This window comes from Trichechus manatus, unplaced genomic scaffold, assembly GCF_000243295.1.
Source record: "Trichechus manatus latirostris isolate Lorelei unplaced genomic scaffold, TriManLat1.0 scaffold00083, whole genome shotgun sequence".
Taxonomy (NCBI): Eukaryota; Metazoa; Chordata; class Mammalia; order Sirenia; family Trichechidae; genus Trichechus; species Trichechus manatus.
Window position 1 is genome coordinate 9,143,219 of NW_004444019.1, and position 27,802 is coordinate 9,171,020.

The 27,802-nt window shown below is 35.7% G+C and overlaps 1 protein-coding gene across 6 annotated transcripts in view; it reads left to right on the forward strand.

The window, feature by feature from the left end:
• SMAP1 (small ArfGAP 1) overlaps positions 1-27,802 on the forward strand; it is a 192,708-nt gene that overhangs the window by 57,573 nt on the left and 107,333 nt on the right. For 4 of the 6 annotated variants that reach the window (XM_023735874.1, XM_023735875.1, XM_004381362.3 and 1 more), the window contains one exon: positions 24,107-24,192. In XM_023735874.1, coding sequence (XP_023591642.1) covers positions 24,107-24,192 — 86 coding nt within the window. Of the gene's footprint in view, positions 1-15,283; positions 15,405-24,106; positions 24,193-27,802 lie in introns of all 6 variants that reach the window. The other 2 variants (XM_023735876.1, XM_023735877.1) reach the window with 2 other exon arrangements.

Genomic DNA, 27,802 nt, shown 5'->3' on the forward strand with positions numbered 1-27,802 from the left:
GTGGTTGAATCTCATACATACCCAGAGTCAGAAGCAAGTAAAAACACGAAAATTTGTCTGGATGAGGTGAGGTGAGGGTAGAAAAAATAGAGATCTGCAGACTATAAAGTCAAACAATTAATTTTGTGTAGTTTCAAATTAGGTTTTTGAGACTTTATGATCCTTTATGTAGTTTCAAGATTCTTGAGGAAAAAACGTACTAGTTATATCAAGGAAGAAGAGCTTTTTGAGATACTTCACATAAGACAGTGCTCTTAAAAACGTCTCTATAGTAAATGTGGTAACAGATTTCTGATGTTTAAGTCTTCCACAAGAAAATCTAAGGAGTTATCGGAAGATGTAACTTGGTGTTTGCAATGGTTTATGGAGGTACAAAACATTGTAGGCCCCAAGTAGATTGCCTTTTTAATAGTTCATTTCGAACTAAGACAAAACATGGAATCCTTGTGTAATTCAAGTACGTTTCCAGAAATATTATTTTTCTCAAGTAGGCTGTTGAGAGGAGTTGTGAATAGAAAGTTATTTGTGGTGAGTGTTCTGCCTTGGGACTGAAATGCAACTATTTTTTCTGTAGCTTTGAGTAGAACCTCCCAATCAGAGGGCTTTGATTCACTGGTAACAGGTACACTGCAAGATACTGAATTCCATACTATACAGCACAACCTTTATTTTAGCTTAGACACTTTTAAGACAAGTGATTCTAGAGAGGCATAGAACAAAGTGATTAAGAAGGTGATCTCTAGTATCAGATTGCTGCAGTTAGACTTGTGTGATGTCGAGTGAAACTGAGTGCCTCAGTTTCTTCAGTTGTAAAATGGGAATAGTAATAGTGCCTACCTCTTTGGGTTGCTGTGAGGATCAAATAAGTTAATATGGGTAGAATATTTAGAACAATACCCAGCACATTTTAAGTGCTCAATAAATGTTAGCTTGTTAGTTACTAGTGGTATTAGTTCATTTGTTCGTTATGTAAAACCTTCAGTATAGCTGCCTTGAATATCTTTTTGATCTTAGGCAATTTAGCTTCCTAGTTAATCTGCTGTGATGAATTGGTTGCTGAATGTACTACTGAGTAAGTAAACAAAATAATCCATTGTGTAGTAGTATTGTATAGAAATAAAATTACTTTTTGAGAATATTTGCCAAAAATAATTATTTCATTTTAGTAGTGTTGGATGTTAGGATGTTTTGACGTGAATAGGTAGTCATATCAATTGTCCATTGAGGCTGCTCCTCATTCAGTGAAAAAAAAGAAAATCTTGTTTATATCCTATTTCCTATGGTAGTATGTTCCAGAAATCCACTCTGTTTATACCATGACATTTTATTTTTATCTTTTTACTTTAAAAAAAAAAAAAAGTATTAATTATAGAGGGTACAGTTCAGAGACGTAAGTGAGTTCTTTGGGTTTTAGCAAATATCTACACTGTGTAACTAACACCCCCAATAAAAACACAGAACATTTTCATCACCCTGGAAAGTTTCCTTGTGCCACTTTTCAGTCAACTCCTCTGATAGCAACCACTGCACTGATTTCTGTCCTCTTAGTTTGTAGTCTTGGTATACATGACATTTCTGCCTTTTGGAATCCATTCCTGCTGACCCTAACTCTTATTTCAGATTAGGAAATGTGATGATCACAATATGTTGTACTGTACCATATTCATATATTTTATATTAAGAATTTCTTTGATATAAGAAATACCTGGGAGGTATTTATTTGTAGAAATAAGAGAAGTACAGTTACTGCAGTAAGTTCTACTCTATGTCTTCTCCCATCACCACCCCCAACATTTCATGATAATCATGTTTCCGATTGTCAAATATGATACTTAGTTTTGGTTAGTCCTAATCCATTATGAGTTGGAACTGACTTGATAGCACCTACCAACAACAACAATCTATATTTGTACCCATTCCAAAGAAAGGATACAACAGAATATGGAAATTATCGAACAGTATTATTAATATCAGATGCAAGTAGAATTCTGCTGAAGATAATTAAAAAATGGTTGTAACAGTACATCAACAGGGAACTGCCAGAAATTCAAGTTGAATTCAGAAGAGGATGAAGAACAAGGGATGTCATTGCTGATGACAGATAGATCTTGGCTGAAAGCAGTGAATACTAGAAAGATGTTTATCTGTGTTCTATTGACTGTGCAAAGGCAATTGACTGTGTGGATCCTGACAAATTGTGGATAACATTGCAAAAAGTGGGAATTCCAGAACACTTAATTGTGTTCATGCAGAACCTGTACATATACCAGGAGGCCATTGTTTGAACAAAACAAGGGGATACTACGTGGTTTAAAATCAGGAAAGGTGTGCATCAGGGTTGTATCCTTTCACCACACTTATTTAATCTGTATGTTGAGCAGATAATCTGAGAAGCTGGACTATATGAAGAAGAATGGGGCATCAGGATCAGGATTGGAGGGAGACTCATTAACAGTCTGTGATGTGCAGGTGAGACACCCTTGCTTGCTGAAAGGATAAAGGACTTGAAGTACTTACTGATGAAGATCAAGGACTACAGTCTTCAGTATGGATTACACCTCAATATAAAGAAAACAAACATCCTTACATGTGGACCAGTAAGCAATGTCATGATAAATGGAGAAAAGATTGACGTCAAGGATTTCATTTTACCTGGATCCACAATCAACACCCATGGAAGCAGCAGCCAAGAAATCAAATGACGTATTGTGTTGTGTAAAATCTGCTGCAAAAGACCTCTTTCCAGTGTTAAAAAGCAAAAATGCCACTTTGAGGACTAAGATATGCCTGACCCAAGCCGTGGTATTTTCAGTCACCTCATATGCGTGTGAAAGCTGGACAGTGAATAAGGAAGACTGAAGAAGAATTGATGCCTTTGAATTCGGGTGTTGGCGAAGAATATTCAATATACCATGGACTGCCAGAACAAACTATCTTGGAAGAAGTACAGCCAGCATGCTCCTCGGAAGCAAAGATGGCAAAACTTTGTCTCACGTACTTTGGACGTGTTATCAGGAGGGACCAATCCTTGGAGAAGGACATCATGCTTGGTGGAGGGTCAGTGAAAAAGAGGGAGACCTTCAACGAGGTAGATTGACATAATGGCTGCAACAGTGAGCTCAAACATAGCAGTGATTGTGAGGATGGCGTAGGACTGGGCAGTATTTCTTTCTGTTGTACATAGGGTCACTCAGAGTTGGAAGCGACTCAATGTTACCTAACAATAGTAGCAATCATTTTTAGATCTTATATTAGTAAATGTGGAAATGTGATTTAGTTTCTGTGCCCAGTCAAGCTATTAAAAAAAATTTTTTTTTTGTAACTCTAAAATATAACTGCAGAGTTATAAATATAAGGTTATGCGTGTAGGGTTATTTATCAATTGATACTATATCTACTATGTATCAATTATTTATACATGTGTTGTGAGTGTGTGAATTTTTAGGCCATCTACCATATGCATAGCTCTGTTAGAATTGCTGTGTGCTTATTTTTAAAAGAAAATAATTTGCCTACCCAAATCTATTTGGATTTTTATTAGCATTGAAATAGAGTAAAGTTATTGACCTTAAGAAAAACCTTAATCAAATTTCTTTTCTTTTAATACGGTTAATGGTCAGATTAATAGCGTCTTTGATAATAGATTTATTGTCATATGTGTCTCAAATGTTTTTAAAGGACCAAATTTCAAATACTTCAAAAAATTTTTATTTTATAATGATTCGTTAACCCTAAGTAATGATTACTATTTTTCTTAGTTTTCTTGGGCTACCATAACAAAATACCACAAAGGGGTATCTTGGGGAACTTTACATCTGAAATTGTCCATTCTTCATAGGCATGTGTCTTATCCTTAGTGAACTTTCATTAACATTTTGTTGACATTTTCACCCACTCTATTCACATCTTTAAGGAGCCCTGGTGACTCAGTGCTTAAACGCTCAGCTGCTAACTGAAAAGTTTGCGGTTTGAACCCACCAGCCGGTCTGCAGGAGAAAGATGTGGCAGTCTGCTTCTGTAAAGATTACAGCCTTGGAGACCCTATGGGGCAGTTCTGCTCTGTCCTGTAGGGTTGCTGTGAGTTAAATTGACTTGATGGCTATGAGTTAATTCGTATCTTTACTGTTTTCATACTTCAGCTTTGACTGTGATGTGGGCTAGATGGAAAGGTTTTTTAATCCCAACTCTTTTCATAGCCTTGTATACCAGAGTAGAAGCTTTCCTCCCTCTCATTTTTGTACACCCAATTTCTGAGTGATTCTGCTTTGAATTACAGCTTGTTTTTCTCTTACTTTAAGGGCAGGGTGGGGGGAGGTGGTGGTTGCTAATGTCTCTGCCTTTATTTTCATTTTCAGGCTTTCTTCCTGCTTTTCTACTTACTTTTTTGAAATGGTATTCTCTTTGAGGCATCTTTATTCTCTTTCTTCTCCTTTGAAACATATTGCCTCATCCTCCTGCCAAAACAAAACAACACATTCTCTCATATCCCTCTTTCTCCTAACATATAGCCCTTGGCTCTGCTATACCCATGTATTCATTTGTTTGGTTGTTCAGTCGGTAAGCATTTATTAAGTACTCACTCTGTGTCAGCTACTGTCTTCTAGGGACTAGCTCCCATCTTCCTTTAACAGTTGAAATTCTTGAGCAATATCTTTGTTTACTATTTCATTTCTTTACCTTACTTTTACCTCTACTAACTCATTTCTATTCCCACCATTCTGCTAAATTTACATTCTCAAAAGAACACTGGTTACCCCTAATGTCCAAATCCAACTCTCCATCCTTCTCTTCCTTGATCTTTCTACTTCACTTGACACTGACCTCTGCCTTCCTGAAGTTTTTTCCCCTCCTTGGTAACAGAAGCTGAAGTTATTATCCCACATCTTAAAGTACATTACTCTGTTTCTTTATTACTCCCTCTCTCTTTTTTTTACTATTTCTTTCACTCATTTTCTCTCCTACCTAGAGAATTTGTAGTTTTGTCTTTAGCCTCTTTGTTCTTTTGTCTCTCTCTATAGGAGAGCTCATTTACTTCTTACGGATTCAGCTGTCATTTTTCTGTGCAAGTGATTCTCGGCCCTCTTTCCAGTAGTGACTTCTACATTGAGTTTCAGTCCTTTTTTCAGACAGCTTATTGGAGACTGTTCATAGGTTTATCATTTTTGAGAATTCTTGGAGATCCTTGGCATGAAATAATTGGAAATTTTGCTCAAGCATTCATTTTAATTGTGTTCTGCGAGGCTGGAGTTAGCCATCTAGATTGATTGCACAGCGCTAGAATCTCAGCATTAGTTTTATATTCTCTGCTCATCCTTGTATATTCTGTAAGTCTTATGAAATAATTAAAAATCTTGTTTTATGAAAACTGCTTTGCAAAGAAATCCAGGCATTGATGTGATAATAGAAATGAAGAGAAGGGGATAGATATATCCAGGTGTGTGTTGTTTTTTTTTTTTTTGACAGATAATATTATACATTTGAGTAGAATAAATAATGGAATATCAGAATTAACCATTTCTCTGTTGCAATATCAACAAAACCCCTATATTTTCCATATGGAAACAGGAAAAAGGATTTGTGAAATTGTTTCATTGTGGGAAATTTTAGCTATATGATAGTTAACTAATGTGTATCACATGTAAATGTTATTTAAGACTGGTAAGTATCTTTATTTTACCTACAGCTTGACAAATCTAAAATTAAAATAATGATCTCCTTACTTAAACTGGCTTCTTTCCTTCATTGTTCTGCTTAATCTTAAAACCATGGTAGTGTCCCATGGTTCTTACTCCTTTCTCTCTTTTGTCTGTGTATTCCATCAGCTCTTAATTCTTTTCTTATTTCTGTTGCTTTTCACTCTCATTCTCCATTACATAGTCCAAGGCTTTAGCTTATTCCTGATCATCCCACCACTACCATCTCTCCATCTGTTTACACACCACATCCAGCGTAATCTTCGTATAATATCGCTTTGGTCATTTTACTTCTCTAAGAGATTTGCGTTGGTTCTCCTCTGAGAATCATAAAAGTTTTATTTTCTTTAAATTGATATTCAAGTACTTCTGCCATCTGGCTTCATCCTGTTTCTGCGACCTTACTCCACATGTTTTACAAGCTTTAAACATGTTTAGATAGCTTTGACTATATGTATCTAGACAGCTCTTTCTGCTAAATCAATCTGATGGATGTATTCTTTTCCTTTTTTTGTCCTGGTTGCCAAACCAAATCCTTCCCATTCTTAGAATCCCTACTTTTTATGTGCTTAATCATCTACAACTGTATATTTTTATTTGCCTTTACCCACGTCTGTTTATCTAAATTGTAAGCTTCCAGTAGTTAGAAACTTTGTCATCTATGTCTTTGTATTCCTTGTGATAGCTACTACAGTGTAAAAAACATAGTACATGCTTAAGTTTTTTAATAACGTATGGAGAATAGTCTTCGATACAATTCTGTCAGATAATGCTTACTATCCTTAGCAGTGTTTGGGGAGGATGGAGAATAAGAGAAAAAAAAGTCAAGCATTTGTTCCCCAGTTTATCCTATATATTTTATATAGTGTCTCTTTTCATTTCTTGATCTGTCATTTTCCCTCCATGTTTTTTTTTCCCATATACTTTTTAAAATCTCAAAAATAGAATAACATGAGAGAATATAACTTAAACTAGCGTGTGGAAATTCTAAAGTACTAATGCAGGCACTAACTAGCAAAGCAGTATTTCCCAATTTTCATACCTATCCAAAATTGAAATTGTCATCGCAGGTTGTGAATTTACTTACTATTACTGGAATCATTTGTGAAGAAGCTGGACAGCCACTTGGAAATGTGTAGCTGGGATTCAAGCATTGAATGGGGAGATGTAGAATAGTTTAGATGACTCTCAGACTTTTAGAAACTTCTTCCATTCTTGAGATTCTCTCATTGAGTGCTCAGTCTTCTTTGGTTACTACCAGCAGTTCAAAAGCATTTTCATTACTTGCCTTTGAACAAAAGTGGCATCTTACAGCTAGGGATGTGATTCACCTTTTTCTAAAAAGTCTAATTGTACACAGATGTTTGTTGAAAAGACTATTCTTTCTTTATAGAATTGCCTTAATATCTTTGTTGAAAATCAGTTAACCATATATAGGTCTATTTCTGGTCTGTCTGTTTCATTTCATCGATGTATGTGTGTTGGTCCCTTTAGTACACCTCCTTGATTACTGTAGATTTATAGGGATGCAAATGGTTAGATGCACTAGACTGCTAACAAAGATTAGTGGTTCAAGCCCACCCAGGGGTGTGCTGGAAGAAAGGCTTGGAGATCTACTTCTCAAAAATCAGCCATTGAAAGCCTTATGGCGTGCAGTTCTGCTCTGACACACACGGGGTCTCTATGAGTTGGAGTCATCTCGGTGGCAGTTGGGAAAAAAAATCATTCATAAAAATATTTTGGCTATTCTAAATCCTTTACATTTTCATATGAATTTTAGGATTAGTTTATTGATATCTTCAAAAATCCTGCAGGGATTTTGATTGGAATCACATTGACTCTATAGATCAGTTTGTGGAGAACTGACATTTTTATAATACTAAGTTTTGCAATCCATGAGCATAGTGTATCTTTCCATTTATGTAGCTTGTCTTTGATTTCTTTCATCAGTGTTTTGTAGTTTTCAGAATATAGATTTAACATATATCTTACTAGGTTTATTCCTAATTACTTCATGCATTTTGGTACTATTATAAATGGTATTTAAAAAAATTCAATTTCCAGTTTTTTACTGTGAGTATAAAAAAAGAAGAGAAACCTACCTGTTGCCATTGAGTTGATTCCAACTCACAGCGACCCTATAAGACAGAGTAGAACTGCCCTATAGGGTTTCCAAGGCTGTAAATTCATGGAAGCAGACTTATCTTTTTCCTGCGGAGGAGTGGCTGGTAGATTTGAACTGCTGACTTTTCGGTTAGCAGCTGAGCGCTTAACCACTGTGCCACCAGAGCTCTTAGAGGAGAAATTGTGGCACAAACAGTTGGTGCTTGACTGTTAACCTAAAGGTTGGCAGTTCAAACCCACCCAGCGGTACCATGAAAGATAGGCCTGGCAATCTCCTTTTGTTAAGATTGAAAAAAATGAAAACAAATCTTTTGCCACTGAGTTGATTCCGACTCATAGTGACCCTATAGGACAGAGTAGAACTGCCCCATAGGATTTCCCAGGAGCACCTGGTGGATTCAAACTGCTGACCTTTTGGTTAGCAGCCGAGCGATTAACCATTGTGCCGCCAGGGCTCCCTGTTAAGATTACTGCCAAGAAAATCCTGTGGAGTAAATTCTACTCCATAACGCATGGGGTCACAATGAGTTGGAAATAACGACAGCTTTAGGTTTAATTTCCTCTTGTTTTACTACTTTCAGATGAAAGCTTAGATTATTGAAATATTTTTTAAATAAAAGCATTTAATGTTCTAAATTTCTCTCTAAGCATTGCTTTTCCTGCATTTCACACATTTTGGTATGTTGTGTTTTCATTTTCATTCAGTTTGAAATATTTTCTGATTTCCCCTTTAATCCATGGACTATTAGTATGTTATTTAGTTTCCAAGTATTTGGCGTCTTTTCCTGATACCCTTATGTCATGAATATCTAGTTTATTAGTTCCTTTGTAGTCAGAAAACTTACTTTTTAGTCTTCAAGTTCTTTTAAACTTGTTTATGTATGTTTCATGGTCCAGAATTTGATCTATATGGGTAAGTATTCCATGTGCACTTGAAAAGAATGCATGTTTGCTGTTGCAGAGTGTTCTATAAATGTCAGGTAGGTCAAGCATAGTTTTCCATAGCCTTATTTATCTATCTGTATTTATTTATCTATCATTCTATCTATCTATTCATTTCGACTTGTTCTGTTAATTACTGAGAGTGGAGTATTGACATAATGAACTATAATTGTGGATTTATCTGTTTTTGTTTTTCTTTTGAGTCACATAGTTGTTGCTTCTGTATTTTGAAGCTTTGTTGTTAGTTGCAAACACTTTTAGGATTGTATTCTTGGATTCTTGGCTAATTTACCTCTTTTATCATTTTATAATGTCCCTTTTTATATCAGATATTGTTCCCTGGTATGGAGTCTACTTTGTGTGACTTTATTCAAGGCATTGCAGCTTTCTGTTTTTTTTTTTTTTTTTGGTTGTTGTTGTAAAAATACATATCACACATTTGCCAGTTTAACGTTTTTCAGGTGTACAGCTTATTGATACCAATTACATTAATTGGTTATGCAACTGTTACCCTTAATCAGTGCCAAATTTCCCATCCACAAACAGAAACCCACTGCTTCCTAAACATGGCTCCCCTTCTCTCCCTCCCTCTCACCCCTGGTAACCACTGATAAACTTTGGTTTCTGTATGTTTGCTTGTTCTTGTCGTTTTATATAAGTGAAGCCATACAATATTTGTCCTTTTGTGATTGTTTTATTTCACTCAGCATAATGTTTTCAAGGTTCATCCTTGTAGCATGTGTCAGGACTTCATTTCTCTTTCTGGCTGAGTAGTATTCCATTGTATGTATGTGCCACATTTTGTTTATCCAGTCATCTGTTGAGATACATTTAGGGTTGTTTCTACTTTCTGGCGATTGTGAATAGTGCTGTAATGAACATTGTACAATGAACATATGTACATATGTCTGTGTTGCTGCTTTTAGCTCCCTATGGTATATACCTGGGAGTGGAATTGCTGTGTCATAGTAGTTCTATTTTTAGTTTTTTGAGGAACAGCCACACTGTTTTCCACAAAGGCCATACCATTTTGCATTCCCACCAGCAGTGAATAAGGGTTCCAGTTTTCCCATATCCCCATCAGCATTTGTTATTTTCCTTTTTTTAAATCTTAGCCATCCTAGTGGTATCTCATTGTGGTTTTGTTACGCATGTCTCTGATGGCTAAAGACGTTGACCATCTTTTCATGTGATTGTTGACTGTTTGTATATTTATCTTTGGTAAAATGTTGATTCAAATCCTTTGCTCCATTTTTTTTGGATTGGGTTGTCTTTTTGTGGTTTAGTTGTAGAAGTTTGATATATGTATTTTGGATATTAGACCCTTACTGGATATATGGTTCCCAGAGATAGTCTCCCAATCTTATAGGTTGTCTTTTCACTTTTTTGGTAAAATCCTTTGATGAATAAAAGTATTGAATTTTTATGAAGTCCCTTTTATGCATTTTGTCTTTTGCTGTTTGTGCTTTTGTTATTATATTAGATAATCTATCATTAAAAGCTAGTTCTGTCATGTCCCTATATTTTCTTCTAAGAATTTTATGGTTTTAGTTTTCACATTTAGGTCTTTAATCCATTTTGATTTGTTTTTTGGGTATGGTATAAGGTATGGATCCTGTTACGTTCTTCTCCATGTGGAAATCCAGTTTTCCCAGGACCACTTATTGAAGAGACTTTTCTTTCCCTATTGAATGGACTTAGCACCTTTATCGAAAATCAGTTGACCATGGATGTGTGGGTTTATTTTTGGACTCTCAATTCTTTTCTGTTGGTCTAAAAAAACCAAACCCATTGCCAGCGAGTCAGTTCCAGCTATGTCTCTTATTATATCAGTAATAAGCTGTTTTGATTACTGTAGTTGTATAGCATGTTTTGAAATCAAGAAATGTGAGTCCTCCTACTGTGTTTTTCTTCTTCAGAATTGTTTTAGCTATTCAAGTTCTCTTGCCATTCCATATAAAACTGAAGATTGGTTTTTCCATTTGTGTACAGAAGACTTTTCATCGGGAAAACAATGTTAAGATTTCCAGTCTATGAACACAGAACATCCCTCCATTTATTTAGATCTTTTTAACACTCTTTCAGCAGTATTTTATAATTGTTATTGTATAAGTCTTTCACATTCCCATTGCAGCTTTCTTTTATTTAATGTTGGCATGATATGTCTTCTTCTCTGCTTTTATGTATTACCTATGTATATCTTTAAATATAACGTGGATTTCTTCTAGACAAGAAATGCCTACATGTGGTGTGCTCTTTCAATATGTAGTTTCAAATCTTTTTTTTCCTCAGGGAAGTTTTCTGAATTATAGTTTTTAGTATTCTGTTCCCTTGTTTTAATTTTCTTCTTCAGGGACTGTAGTCTGTATGTTGGGTCTTCTTTGCCTGTCGCCAGTATTTGTCACTTTCTCTGGAATCCTTTTTATTAGTTTTGCTTTTTTGTTTTATTTAAGCGTTTTTTTTCTTTGCTTCTCAGTATTCTTAGACAATTATCTGTTGTGTTTATTTGCTCTCTCAATATAGTCTTCGTTTTTGAAATACGTTTTATTTTGTTTCTACTTCTTTCTGGAGTTAATTCTGAGTGTCTCTAATTTGTGATTTATGTTCTTTTATAACTTGTGTATGTCTTCTAACTCATTTTATATGTTCTTTCATATCTTATATATGTCTTAGCTTGTTCTGAATTAATAGGTTACAGTTTTGATCTGTTTTGTGGGCATATTTTTCTAGTGTGGTTTCATTATACAGATGTTATTTTGAATCTTCTTCTCTTTTTTTTTCCTTATAATAACTTTGTATGAGATTTGACCTTGATTCTTTTCTGTTGATGAATTTTATGTGATTCTTTTCTGTTGATCAGTTTTATGGGACATTATTTTCCTTTTACTTCTGAAGGAAGTGATATCAAATATAGCTTTTCTAACTTCACAGACATCTCTCTTCAGTTGTGTTTATGTAATGTTTAAAAATAAAGGCAGCTTATTTTCTTAGTCTGTTCTCTACCTTCCACTTTCATCTGGACCTTCTTCTGTACTTCCATTATTCCTGTCCTGCTCAGTTTTGATTCAGTTTCCAGAGCTCTGTCCTGGAAGGGAGTCTGGGTGGTTAGTTTTGAAATTTCCTAGGAGTCACACAGTTCCCTTCCTCAGAGCTTATTGTGGACACTTTGCACTAACGTGCTGTTGGATTGGGCAGAAATCCTTCTCAATTTCATAGGCATTTCTTGAATTAGTTCATTGTGATTTTCAGTTTATATCGCTTCGCTCTTTTGGTGTTCTGTCCTCAGATCCATCTGACTCCCCATTAGTTGCAAGCATCACGCAAGTCTAGTGGCTCTTTGTGTTTTATCCCTACCTGCTGGCATTTTGGGGTTTGTAAGGAGTCGCTATGAGTCGAAACCGACTCGATGGCACCTAATGACAACAAGGAGTCCCTAGGTAGTACAAACAGTTAATGCGCTTGGCTGCTAACTAAAAGGTTGGAGGTTCCAGCGCATGCAGAGGTGCCTTGGAAGATCTGCTTTAGGAAAAACAGCTGTTGAAAACCCTCTGGAGCACAGTTCTACTCTGACATACATTGGTCACCGTGAGTTGGAGTTGACTTGACAGCAGCTGGTTTAGGTAGGCGTTGATAGATAATCACTCAGTCCCCTAGTTGTGTTGTAAATACTATCCATGGGTTTTTTGTTTTTTCTGCCTGGTTGTTTTCTATATTTTTCTTCATTTAAATGAGGAGATTCAGGGAGGTTCAAAAACTAATTCACTGCTTTGCAGAATTCTTAATGACAAACAATATTTAAGAGACTAAAATGCCAATAAAAAAGCTAATTTAGAGAGTTCCATGATTTAACTACGTTTGACCTCTATATGTTAGCACACTTTTAATTGCTCAGGCTTTTGAACCTTACGTTACTTTTCACAGTGCCCTATAGAACCACATAATAAGCTTTCAGTACGTTGAAATTCTTGGTACACATTTATTCAAGGAAATCCCAAGTCATACAGTTTTTTTCTTATTTTATGGGAGAAGTACTCATTATAATTCCGTCAAGTTGACGAAGAAAATTTCTCAGATCATGGTCTTATGTACACACTTAACTTTTTAAGTTGATTGAGATTCAGCTATGCTGAATCCTTGCCACGATCATTAAATGTGTCTTCAAAGAAGAGGAGAGCATGGGGGCAGTGCACAGCATTGGGTTTATGCATTGCCTACCTGTAAGAGTGAAGTAAAGAAAGAAATATCATACTGTCTAAAACAATTCAGCCTGTGAAAAAGTTGAGTAAGAGGTTTGCATTTTAAAGCAATCCATTTGGAAAAAAGTCACATACATTTTGAATTTGAATGTGTAAGATTGTGCCCTATACAGTGAAACCTGTGAGAGCTGGATGGGTAGGACTGCTTTCTTTTCTGGGTCTTGCAAATTTTCTGCCTTTGACAGGGTGCAGCAGCCTCTGTCACTCTCTGTTAGTGGAAAATATTTGCATTTTCCTTCTCTGACAGGTTTCCGCCTTACACAGGTTCTGGCTTTCATAGGTTTTACTGTATTTTCTTCTTCCTTTTGATTTGTTCATTGTTTTTAAGATTAAGATTTTAATAAGACCACTAATTTTTTTTTTAAGGTACATAGTTTCAAATTCTTCATTGTAGTCATTTACTACAGTTCTTGGACCAAAGCAGTGAACAAAATGATAATATGTTACTTAGTGGAAGTCTGTCATTAATTTAATTCTATTAATTCTATATTGCCTAAGCTAGGTAGAGGAGCCCTGGTGGCACAGTAGTTAAGCGCTTGCCTGCTAACGATAAGGTCGACAGTTCGAACCCACCAACCACCTGTGGGAGAAAGATGTGGCGTCTGCTTCTATAAAGATTGTAGCCTTGAAAACCCAATGGGGCAGTTCTGCTAGGTCCTGTAGGATTGCCGTGAGTTGGAATCGACTTGACGGCAGTGGCTGAAGCTAGGTAGAATTTATAGGGTATAACTAAAGGAATCACAAGCTATTTGAAGATAAGGGTTTATATCCCAAATACCAAAAAAACCACACCAGTTGCCATTTAGTTGATTCTGACTCATGGCAACCCTGAGTGATACAGAAAAGTTGGTGATTGGAATCCACCCAAAGGCACCTCGGAACAAATGCCTGGTGATCTGCTTCTGAAACGTCACAGCCTTGAAAACCTTATGAAATGGCAGTTCTACTCTGTAACACATGGGGTTACCATGATATCTCCACAGAGAAGGCTATATTTGGTAGGAAAATGTTAGATGTTATTGAATGAAAACATATATAAATGGATTATCTGGAAACATAGTTATTATTAATTTCATTGTACACGTATTTTAAAGGTGTAGTCACCCTCTTCCCTACTATGTACAAATATAGGAATATAGGAACAATGGAAGATAGCAGGCATAGTTAAAGCACTGGCTTAGGACTCTGTAGACCTGGGCTCTGGGTCAGGCTCTTTTAACTAAATGATAGATGAACTTCAGCAAGTTATTTTCTGAGTAGTGGCTTCTTTTTATCTTATTTTTTAATATTATCGGGATCTAATTATATGATTAGTTCTTACATTTTCAAAATGTCTGATCACTATTTTTATAGTGACTTTTATTGTTTATGGATTTCTTAAAGCATTCTACAGTGTGCAGATTGCCTTCTAGGCAGAAGGATAGATGGAAAAAGCATGTTGCATTTGAAAAATATGGTAGTTTTTGGTGATCAGAGGGGCTGGGTGCCATTATTTGTGTCCTACGAGGTAAAGGTGAAAGTTGCAGCCATGGGCTGGTTTGGACTTGCCCCGGTGAGTGATAGGGGGTGGAGATGGGGACAGGGCAGGGAGTTCTTAAAACGTTACAAGTAGAGGAGTGACATTTGATGTTTCTTTTAAGAAGATAAATCTGATGGGTTTGTTCCGGCAATAATTTAGGCAAGAGGGGACTAGATTCTGAACTAAGGTAGTGGCAGTGGAGTTGATTAAGGGAGGAAACCTACAAGAAATAATTGAGAAGTTAGGATCACCAAGACTTCTATCAAAAGAGGGAAGAAAGATGACTCTTGGACTTGGACCTTATGTACCTGGTAGTGGTTTATTCTTGGACTTCAAATGGTATAGTGTTTCATAGTAAGTAGAAATAATAAAAGAGTGTGATGTAAAACTTTTCAAACTTTGTCACAACTGTGTTTAATTTCATGGCTTTAAAAAATGCATTCTCTGAAAGGCACTCTGATTGTAGCAACAAGAAAATATTGCAACAGATATATCAAGATCAGAGAATATCTAGAAGTTGTAAAAAGGTGTGAAAACTGGTAGCTCTAATTCCACAGCATCATTTAAAAATTTCAGTTTTTAAATTTGTGTGGTTTACTTTCTTTATTCTTACACACAACAATTAAATTAAAACAGAAAGAAAATAACTCCCCTAAAAAATTTTTTTTATAAAAGCTGAGAGAATGGACTCTGTATTAAATATTTCTAAAGAGTTCCTGAGAACAAAAACGGTGGCCCTTCTTTTCCAGCAGCTGGAATCCAAAAGATCTTGAAACCAGTCCTGAAAGGCTTGCTCCTATGCAAGAAAACCTGGTGGCTTTTGAGAGGAAGATAGAGAACTATTCTGGAAAATTTCAAGTGGTAGTAGAGGTGAGTCACTGACGTGAAGAGTTTGTCCAGGGACTACAAATATTCATTTTCTCTTGTTGTTAAGAGTACCCCCCTCCCCTGCCCCACATGTATTCAGCTAAGGCAGCTGAAAATCTTAGTCTTTGTGTTCCAGAAATTTTAATGAATAGACTATAGAGAGCAAGTAGCATCCCCTGCCTCCCACACAAAACAAAAATTTTAAGAAGCTTTCAATGATGTAATCTTCAGCAGCAGTTGTGTTTCTTTAAGATGATGATACTAGGAAGAAGTTTGGTATATAAATGCCGTATTTACATTTTGAGTATATTTTGAATATTTTTAATGTAAAATGCTTGGATGAGGTTTTTAAAAAATATTAATTTGGTTTGAGTCATAATCTTTTTGATCTTAAGACTGTTCACCTTACTGTAAAGAGATGAGGACAAATGTGAGGAGAAAGTCCCCTTGCTCTGATTCAGATGCTGCTTGGATACCCTAGCTAAGCTTCCTGTACTTAGTATTTAATTTATAAACAATACAGGATTAATACAGCCCCCTCTAATTATCTTATTAAATTTTGGGGTATTGGAAATATATGGACATGGTGCAAACTTCAAAGTGTACAAAAGGTGTAAAGTGAAAAGTCTCCCACTTTAGTCAGCCAGTTTCCTTTTGTAGAAGCAAACATATTTATTAGCTTTTTATGTATTCGTCCTCAAATATTTTATGCCTATATATAAACATCTAAAAAAAACTAAACGAAACACTCTGCTGTTGAGTCGATTCTGACTCATAGTGACCCCACAGGACTGAGCAGAACTGCCCCATAGGGTTTCCAAGGCTGTAAATCTTTACGGAGGCAGACTGCTGCGTCTTTATCTGGTGGATTCGAACTGCTTACCTTTTGGTTAGTAGCTGAGCGCTTTAACCATTATGCCTCCAGCGCTTCTTATATGAACGTCTTTATATCCTTACCCAAAAATATTTTGACCTGGAGGGAAGATTCTTCTTTCTGCCCGTCCCTTTCTAAGCACATTGGGTAGAAGAGTTTTATTTTAAATAGTTTTACCTTTCTTCCTCCAGGTTTGACACAGACATGTTTAAGAGTCTTCTGTTAAACAACCGATGTTTAAGATTAGATTGATTGTTTTAAAGTTTTGCATTTTTACCATTGGAATTTAGAGGATCTAATTGTTACAGTGTAACCTAATCCTTGCAGCATCGCTGTTAGTAATCGCAGTTCTTTCTTTTATAGCAGCTATTCTATTATTATTTTATACTTATCTCATTTTTAAAACAACCATTAAACCCCCAAGGGAAAATCAGTACGCATATGAAAATAATTATTTATGAAAAATATGCAGATAGCTTCTTGATGTAATATATTAGTTTGAATTTTAGTTTACTATAAATGACTGTTGGCCAGATATTTCTCAGTATCTGCGGGGAAAAGTACAGGAAACAGTACAGGGACAGATAGGAGGAAGGTACTGTGGAAAAGGGGAGAATGCAAAAAGATAAGGGAGAGGGGAAGTCCAGGGAGCCCCACTTCTTAGACATAGCAGATGATCCTGGAATAGACTGTAGGTGGCTTTAGTTGGGCTTAGGACAAATAGGAGCTATACATGCTTTTATCACTTATTTGGCATGCACAAAGAGCTCTGCTTTCCAATATTTTAGAAGGATTAAAAAAAGAAAAAGTTTGATAACTTTTATTCTCAGGATAATGAATCATTAAACTTATTCCTGGAGTTTCAAGTGCCCTGTTGTTTATCTTACCTTTAGTTTACTTATTGTTTAATGGTATTGACAGTGATTTGACCTGGGCACATTTGGTGTCTATCTTCTTGCTACCCTGTATCTTCACACATTTATTTCAAGCCTCTTTTCAGTAAAACTGCTTTTGTGTGCTGCTTAATTACTATTTTGTCACTGGAGTAGCCCCATTAACATAAAACAGGGACTTTCTTATTAATAGACATATATAGTACTGTTATGGAAAAATAAATGAAATTTCTTATTACGTTTGTCTACTTATTGATCCTGCCTATACTTTTTTTAATCCATTCACACTTTTTATTACATTTGTTAGCCCCTTTTAGTTTAATTATTTTTGTATGTTTTAGTTTATTAAATTAGACAAATCCAATAAATAAATGCCAGTTAAAACTGTAAAATGACAGTCCCAGTACTCTTCAACCTTTGTAAAACATTTAAAACTTAGGAGTATTTTAAATTATACATTTTACTATTTTTAGTGGTAAAACTATAACTGAGTAAAATGTTTTCTACTTGGAAAGTTTCAGAAATGGGAATGCTTCATCTGTGTTAGATTGTGATGACGACATATTAGGCTGTAGATGCTTTTCAACACCAGTTCAAGTAGTGTTTTTTGAAATTAAATCTCAAGTGGTGTGTGAAGCTTTGGGCAGGCATTATTCTATGTACTAGATTATGGATGAGGACAAAAAACTTAAAAAAAAAAAATTTTAAGCGTGGTTTATTATGCCATGTCCAAGTGAAATCTGCCTTTGCAGTTATAATGGTGATTTATGATGACAGTGCTTCAATCAAAAAAGTACAGTACAAAATCTAAGAAACTATATATAAAATGAGAACAGACTGAATTTAATGAGACAAGTAAATAAAATCCACTTTAAAATACGTTCTACTGAAATGGCGTTAACTATGAAGTAGAAAGTTAACTTATTCTTCAAATATTTTAATATATTTTTCTTAAAGTAAAAATGAATGTTGACTTTGTATTTAATATATTCTTGCTATTAACATTTGCTTTGTCAAGAATATCAATAAATTTTCTTCTGACTGTATGTTTGACTTTTAAAATTGTTTTTAAAAAACTAATTTTGAGATGAACTATATTTTTAAAGTAAAATGTCCATTAAAAATTTTTTTTTTTTTGCAACAAACTTAGTATAATCTTTGAGTTAAGTAAGAGTCCTCTCCCTCCCTTTTTCATACCTGAAGTATGTGGGAAAGAAAAAAATATCGACAGTGACATGATTTCTGTAAAGTCAAAAGAATTTTCAGAATTTCTACCTAAAATTTTTGAATTTTTAATCATTTATTTTAATTTTTTTTTTTAACTTTTCCAAACTTACTTCTAATCTGTGCACTAGTGTCGCTCCTACTAGAGAAGTGAAAATAGGTTTGAAAAACTTAAATTTGTCCAGATTGATGCATAGTACTTAAGGGTCTGGCTCAATTCCTAGGAACTAGATGGTAGAGGAGTCCCTGGGTGGTGCAAATGGTTAATGGGCTTGGCTGCTAACAGAAGGTTGAGAGTCCACCGAGAGATGTCTCGGAAGAAAGGCCTGGCAGTCTGCTTCAAGAAATCAGCCATTGACACCCTACGAGGCTTCAGTTCTACTATGATGCACATAGGATTGCCTTGATTTCGGAATTGACTCGAAGGCAGCTGGTTTACTGAAGATGGTAGAAGTTACAATAGCCAGTTCATTACCCATAACTTAAGCCTCTTACTGATTAAAAACAATTATAAATAGAAAGCTTTTTCTTTTGAAAGAAGTATATGCCGTTTATCATCCCCACTTTTGCAATCAGTGCTCGTCACAGCTTTGGAAAACTGAATCATTAATTGCGAAAGAAGAAACAACTAAAATTCTCCCTTTAAAAAAATTTTTTTGAAACACGTGTGTCATAATGGCATCTGTATGTTTGACACATATTAAATATGAAGGAGATAAGTGATATTTATTGGATCAGAAAAAAGGCAGCATTTAAAATAATTAAAAGAATTGTATATCCCACCAACCCTTGGAAGTCATGGCCCACAGTTTGGGAAATAGTAGGTTCCCTGGTGATTCCCCAAAGTGACCAAGCAACAGAATCACTAGGGAGATTCCAGGTTCTATCCCAGAGCAACCTAATAAGAATCTCTGAGGACAGGCTTAGAAATTTGTATTCTTTGCAATCTCTGTTAGTGATTCTTATGTAATTACTTAACAGTGGGTTACCATGTTTAGATTTTTATTGGGAACCAATGAACTTGATCTTTTATTTCCTTCTAGCACAAACATTCTATAATTTTGAAAGCCTGTATCATCCATCCTGTGTAAAGCTCATTTGAAATATTATTTTCATTTCTGGATATTCCAGAAAAAAAACCTCGAACATATCAAGAGGAGAAGGACCAACAGGTGAGGAGTCTGTAGACTGTGCCTCAGGAGAAATGGTTAAAGAACCAGGAGGGATGTCCGAATAGCTATCTTCAAATATTCAAAGAATAGCAAATGAGATTAGACTGATGTTTGTGGAAAAGGAAGAATGAGGATAAATGGGTAAATGTTTCCTGGGAGGTAGATTTTAGTTTGCTGTAAGTAGGATAAACATATATCGCAGTCTGCTTGAGGCAATCCCCATTTATGCCTGTTGTCCGAGAGTACTTATTAATAGCATCTCCTCTCACTCTTTGTATGTACAGCTTGGATGATAAATTGTAAGATCATCATAGCTATGAAGAATATGTTTCTAACAAATATATCTAAGATTACAAAGGACTGTTTCTTGAAGCAGGAGAAATTCAACAAGTGAAATAAATGAAATAAATGAAGACACCCAGTCAGGGAGCTTTGCTTGATCAGTTATTTTCAAAAAAGCAAAATTTTTTTCCCAAATGAAACCTTACCCAGGATCATAATATGTAAAATAGAATCAAACGTAGTTGAAAGGGACAGTAGACCCAGGCTCCAGCTGCTGTCTGCCCTTTGCCCCTTGAGATGGTGCCTGAGGCACCTCCAGTAGAACCCTACGAGTTAATAGTTTGAAAACCCTGCTGACTGATGATCATCCCTAGATGACCTTTCCAATATTAAGGTCTAGAATTTTTTGATGACTCAGCATTTTGAATGCAGCAGTAAGATGACAAGGGAAAGAATGATATTCACTAGGCTTATAATTCCTGGCTGTTATACTTTTTGAAAACATATAAAGTGCATACAAAATTATTATATTGTGGGCTTAAAAAAAATGCAACAAACATCCAATAAAATTCTCCTTTTTAACAGCCAGTGCATTATGCTAAAGCATTTTGGATGAGAGACTCTAAAAGAAATGGAATAATATTTAATAACCAGAATGATGTTTTAATAATGGAGGCAACACTTCCACCTGTGGTGAAGTTTCCTGGTTACTTCTTTTTATCAGCTGGTGCATGGTGGTGCGGATTGGGAGTGAGGGAACTGGATCCTAGTGTCAGCCCTGTCACTGATTTTCCCAGCAGAAGACAAATGCTGAACCTCTCAAACAGAGGGTGTGGTGCTTGTAGACCCTGTAGGACATTGTCTCCACTTCCATTGGATGAAGCCTGAGACTTCAGTTACTGATGGCTGAAGTTGGTTCTATCAAACAGTTGAATACTCGTGGTGACTGATAATATTGGGCCCATTACTGAACATCTTGCTTCATTTTCCTTTCTGTAAAATTAGGGTAATAAAGCCTATCTCAGGGTTGCTTTGAAGTTCAAAAGTATATACTTCGGGCACTTAACTAGTACACCACCAGGGCTTATACATATATATGTGTGTGTGTGTGTGTGTGTGTGTATGTATATGTGTATGTACATATGTATATATATACACACACATACATATATACAGACATATGCATGTGTGTGTATGTGTGTAAATACCTGACACTGTAGCTATTAGACTGTTTTCATTATTTCCTTCTGCCAGTCACCAGGCAGAGTTTGTTCTTCAGGGCCAATAGAATAAATTTTCATCAGTGTAGGGTCCTTATCTGTAGCGTCTCAAAGCCTTTAGGACAGCTAGTTTGTACCATATTGTTTATCACCTCCCAAAATGCCAGATCCTGTTGTTTTTTCCCTCCTTGCCTAACTGTCATCTCTAAATTATTCTACCTTTCATCTCCGTTGATCCTTCCACTGCTGACCTCCCTCTCACCCTTTCCTATTCTACTTTTTAGAAGCCTAGGAACTGTATCTGAACTTATCTATATCTTCCTTCTCCTCCCGAAATGGTCTGTCTGTGTCTATGATGTAACTGATTCCTGGTTTCCCCCACTCAACTAACAAACACACTTGCTTGCACCTGCACCCAGTCACTTTTTGGCAGTGTCTCTTGTAGAAAGTGACCATTCTTTCACATTCTTATGACTTCCCACCCATTGTTGTTTGACTGTTGTTGTTGTCAGATGCCATCTAGTTGATTCTGACTCATGGCGACCCCATGTTACAGGGTAGAACTGCCCCATAGGGTTTTCTTGGCTGTAATCTTTACAGAGGCAGATCGCCAGGTCTTCCTCCCTCAGAGCCACTAGGTGGGTTGGAGCTGCCAACCTTTTGGTTAGCAGCCGAGTGCTTAACCATTGTGCCATTAAGTCTCTTTTAGTATAAGTGAAGGGTATTCTGTATTTTAATTTTTGTTTAGTTGATTCTAGTTTTTTCTAGGTAAAAAAATTATATCGTATACAATAATTAGTTCTCCTTTTCAGATTTTTGTACCTCTTTTTTCTCCTTCTAATTGCAATGGGCAAGATCCCCAGAACAATGTTAAATAAGTTGTTATACACATATACCTTATTCCTGTTTATTTTTTATTTTACCAAATAAAATATTAATGACATATATTAAATAAAGAACCCTAGTGGCACAGTGATTTAAGCATTTGGTTGCTAACCAAACGACAGTTCAAATCCACTGGCTGCTTTTTGGAAACCCTGTGGGGCAGTTCTGCTCTGTCCTATGGGGTCGCTATGAGTTGGAATCAACTCGACGACCATGAGTTTTTTTTTATATTAAATAAAGAGAATATTACTATAAAAGGTGTAAATCATATTCATTGAATATAAGATAACACTCACTATAAGAAGTACCTCTGTTTTATGGACTAAGAAGGAAAAAATCTGCCTTTTTAAAGACAACTATTAATTGTATGCTGCATTCTTATTTCAGAAATGTAAAAATATGAACAAAATGCAACTTAAGATTGATGAAATGTATATAATAGATGCCATTTTAAGTCTTACTAAATTTCTGTTAAAATTTCAATTTACTCTTGCTTTATAGAAACTTTTCAGATGTTCTTTTCTCCCCATTTTAGTGAGCTATATCTAAATTACTTTTTGCTTCATTGCAGATGTTGTGCAAACTAAAAAGCACTTTTTTTCTTGACTTGTTCTTTCCAGAGTTTTAATGCCTTTATGGTTTCATAACTTGATTATTTCTGCCTCTAAATTCCCACCATGACACAATGATCTAGCATCAGTAGAATACCTGAGTTGGAAAAAAATTTAGTTATCTTTATTCAAGAAGGGTGAGCTATATTGAAAGTTTCTCAGCTTTTCTCTCTACACGCAGAATTACTTATTAGTTCTACTCATACTAGCTTCATGCTGATACACACCATAGCATAGTAGAGCCCTCTGTCTGTTTACCTTATACACTTTTGAAGCTTGAGTTTATTTTGCCTTAGTGTCTTTTTTTTCTCCAGGGTTAACCATCCCTTACTACCCTTTTTACTTCTCATCTCCGTGTTACTTAACTTTCTTATTATCTCTAGAGGAATGACTTAGAAATCTAGTTTATACTGAGAGAGTACTTATGTGGAAGTGGTGGTGGAGTAGATATTCAGTAGTGAGTCTATATTAGAATTATGTATACTTTAAAACTCTCAGTTGAGAGAAGAGTCACTATTTTTGATTTGAAGGAGGATGATTCTGTGCACTTTTGAGAACTACAGCTCAAGGTAGACATCTGGTAATCTGTTAAACCTGGATTGTCTTATTTGATAGGGGTCTGGGAAATCTAAAAAATAAAGGAATTATAAAAACAGATCTGTACCAATTAAAACATTTTGAGGAATTTAACCTTTATATAAATGATATAAAATAATAATAAATATTGTTTTGTTTGTAAATCTTAAATTTATTTTCTAATGTAATAGGATATGAAGGATGTACTGTTTGGGTAACTACTCATAAATGATTTAAAAAAAAAAAAAACCTCATTGCCATCGAGTTGATTCTAACTCATAGTGACTCTTTAGGACAGAGTAGAACTGCCCCATAGGATTTCCAGGGAGTGACTGGTGGATTCAAACTGCTGACCTTTTGATTAGCAGCCAAGCTCTTAACCACTGCACCACCAGGACTCCTCATAAATGATACTGGAACTTAATTAAACTGGTTGAAATGATTATCAAATCGTTGTATGCCTCCTAAGCTATGGTTCATACTCTTGGAGTTCATGGATTATCTGGCCTCCAGTGTGGTCTTGATGTAAATCATGAGAGTCCAGGAATATTTTGAAGCTCAAAACACAGAAAACTTGATCTTGAGTTCCTAGCCCTGAAAAGCAAGCATTTTTCAAGTAGTATATTTAAAATAATAATAATACTGCCCACAAACTACCAGAAAATCCACTTTGAGAAAGTAGTAATTATAAATAAAGATGATATTGTTTTCACAGAGAAAAACATTTAGAAAAATTGTGGATCCATATATTTTAAAAATTGAAGGATTAAAAATATACTTCTCTTTTGAACTTGAGTAATTAATTCCAGTTATGATTTAAATATTTTTCCAAGATGAAGATTATTAGTAATAATAAATGTTATCTGTTATTTGTTCATATATATGTGTACATGTATGTATATGTATGTGTGTATAGGAATTATGTTTTTGTGTACATGTTAGTAATTAAAAAAATTTTTTTATTGTAGTGCATGCAAGATATGGGAAATACTAAAGCGAGACTACTCTATGAAGCTAATCTTCCAGAGAACTTTCGAAGACCACAAACAGATCAGTATCCTTTAAAATTTGTTTATTGTGGGTTTTAAAAATTAACCTGTTTTTCCAGTTCATATTTATCTTTTGGTATTTAGGGTGATGTGTGTCATACTGTTCTTTAGTAATGATAAAAATTGATTTTCACCAAGCTGTGCTTTGTATATAACCTGTTGCTGTTGAGTCGATTCCGACTCATAGTGACCCTATAGGACAGGGTGGTGCTCCCCCACAGGGTTTCCAAGGCTGTAATCTTTACGGAAGCAGACTGCTACGTCTTTCTTCCTTGGAGCCGCTGGTGGGTTTGAACTGCTGAACTTTTCAATTAGCAGCTGAGCACTTAACCACTGTGCCACCAGGATGCCTTGTACTTTGTATATAGTAGTAGGTTTTTAATAGGAACCTGGTAATACACTATCCACATAGTATTTTTTGTAATTATTACCAAGTGTAGAATTTTATGACCAGTTCTCACTGATTGCTGTCCAATTCTTGACTGGAGAGTTTATGTTGTATGTTTTTTTAGACTGTTATTGAGATTTGGTTTGTGAACATCCTAAGTACTGTTTTTTCATTTCCAAAGGAATTTTCTTTGATCATCTTTATGTAATAATTCTAATTATGTGGAGAATTTGGCATGGTATGCATATAAAAGGCAAATTGCATAGTTAGTAAGTGGAAGCGCTAAAGTGAAGTATGCTAATATTTACTTCTGACAGTTCATCTTTGTTACAGGTTGTGCAACTGTGTTTCTTTATGCACCTCTTCTAATGAATGGATAGAATATTTTATCACAGACATTTTAGTCATAATATTTTCACATTTTTTAAAGATAAAATAATTTGATACAGTTGTGAATTGACAGCACCTAACAACAACAGCGACTCATATTGAAATTTGAGAAAGCTCATCAAAACGATTCTGACTTATGGCTACCCTATGTGTACAGAGTAGAACTGCTTCATAGGGTTTTCAAGGCTGTGACCTTTCTGAAGCATATTGCCAGACCTGTCTTCTGAGACACCTCTGGGTGGGCTCAAAGCACCAAACCTTTCATCTAGTAGGCAAGTGCTTAACCGTTTGCACCACCCAAGATTAGCTAATTGATTGTAGGTATCTGTGATTCTGGCAAAAGGTGACATATACATTTTTGACAATAAAATTAGTTTCTTAAAGATCAGTATATATTACCGATTTATATAGTTAATAGTTGGTATGGTCACGCATGGAAAAAAAATGTGATCTTTTCTCACACAGAGATTCATGCCATTATATTTATTTTTATATTTGGACAGAAACCTTTTAAGCTATAATGGAAAGTTAGTATTTTACATTTGACTTTTTATGTCTCTGCTCCACTCACCCCCTCCCACAAATTTAGCAGTCTGTAATCCAAGGTTATTTTTGTTACAGAAAGATCCTACGGTGGGAGTGGGAGATACATTTCAGACAAAAGGAATTGTTTGATCAAAAGTATGAAGATGTGAGGGAACAACATTTTAAAATTTTAATGCAATAAGATTTGAGTTTTGTGGGGCAAATGGCAGAGAAACTGAAAGTATTTGGACTGTGAAGGGTTTTCAGTGCCATGTAGAACAGTTTTGCCTTATTTAATTGGCCCAAAGGGAAGCCACGAATGGTTTTGAAGCAGGAGAAGCACTAGAAACATTAACTTACTCCACAAGGAAGATGAGTTTGAGGTGGTAGAGATCCTGGCAGCAGAAAGATTTAATGCAGCCCTGAAATGAGCAGTGAAAGGAATTGGAAAGATTGAAAAGAAATTAGGAAGGCAGAGCGGTTGGACTAGATGAAGATTGGCTTTAATTTTGAGGAAGATGGTAAGATGACCCCAGGGTTTCTAGCTTGGGTAACTGTAAAGCGTATTTACTGAGAGAATGAATTCAGTACCAGATGGAGGTTTAAGGGTTAGGATCGAAAGATAATGAACCATGTTTTGTTACTTTGGGCAGTTTAGGTGTTTGTTGGCCATACAAGTAGAGATACCCATTTGGTAGTTGGAAACATGAGTCTGGACCTCAGAAGAGAGCAGGAAATGCAGATTGGGGAGCTACTTAGCATGTGAGGGATATAAAATACATGATGAAGTTAAGTTCACTTTGGGCAGTGGCCCTTTACTCTTTTTTTGGGTCTTATTGAGAATCTTGGGAATGCTGTAGTTCTTCTCTGAAAAGTGAAAGGCAGAACCCTGGGGAATAGAGCATGGTAGAAGGTAGTACAACCAAACAAATTAATGTCCTAGATGGTTTTTACCCTAGACTCCCCCTTTTCTGGAAGGGTGGTGTGGGTTTGGTTTGATTTGGGTTTTTTTGGTTCTGTCTTGACTATTACAGAGTAAATTACTTGAGATTCTTCACAGTTGTAGTAGTGTCCTTTATGTAGTACTTTATGGATGAAAGCAATTTCTAAGACATTTAATCCATTTAAACCTTGATTCCACATTGTTTTTAAATAAGGCTACTAATGATATTCAGGGAAAGACAGTATATAACTTGTTGGTATCTTCATGTATTGAACTCTTGTGTGCCTCATTTTATACATATTGGTGAAAAATGCCTTTTTTAAAAATTTTTTATTCTACTTTAGGTGAAGGTTTACAGAACAAATATTTTCTCATTAAACAGTCAGTACACATATTGTTTTATGACATTGGTTAACAATCCCACGACATGTTAACACATTCCTTCTTGGCCTTGGAGGACCCTTTTTTTTTTTGGTGAAAATATACATAGCCAAAGATACACCATTTCAGAAATTTTCTACATGTACAATTCAGTTACGTAGATTACTTTCTTCCAGTTGTGCTGCTATTCTCACTTTATTTTTTTTTTTATTGTACTTTAGGTGAAGGTTTACAGAACAAATAGTTTCTCATTAAACAGTCAGTACACATATTGTTTTATGACATTGGTTAACAACCCCATGACATGTCAACACTCTCCCTTCTTGACCTTTTTTTTTGTTTTTGGTGAAAATGTACATAGCCAAAGATAAACCATTTCAAAAATTTCTGCATGCACAATTCAGTGACATCGATTACGTTCTTCCAGTTGTACTGCTATTCTCACTTTAGATGAAGGTTTACAGAACAAAATAGTTTCTCATTTAACAGTTAGTACACATGTTGCCCTATGACAATGGTTAACAACCCCACTACATGTCAACACTGTCCTTACTCAACCTTGGGTTCCCTATCACCAGCTTTCCTGTCCCTTTCTGCCTTCTAGTCCTTGTACCTGAACTGCGATGCCTCATTAGTCCTGTTTTGTTTTATGGGGCTGTCCAATCCCCAGCTGAATGGTGAACTTCGGGAGTGACTTCACCACTGAGCTAAAAGGGTGTCTGGGGGCCATACTCTTGGGGTTTGTCCAGTCTCTGTCAGGCCAGTAAATCTGGTCTTTTTTTGTGTGTTAGAATTTTGTCCTACATCCTTCTCCAGCTCTGTCCAGAACCCTCTGTTGTGATCCCAGTCAGAGTGGTGAGTGGTGGTAGCCGGGCACCATCTAGCTGTACTGGACTCAGTCTGGTGGAGGCCTTGGTAGCTGTGGTCCATTAGTCCTTTGGACTGATCTTTTCTTTGTATCCTGTTCTCTTCATTCTCCCTTGCTCCC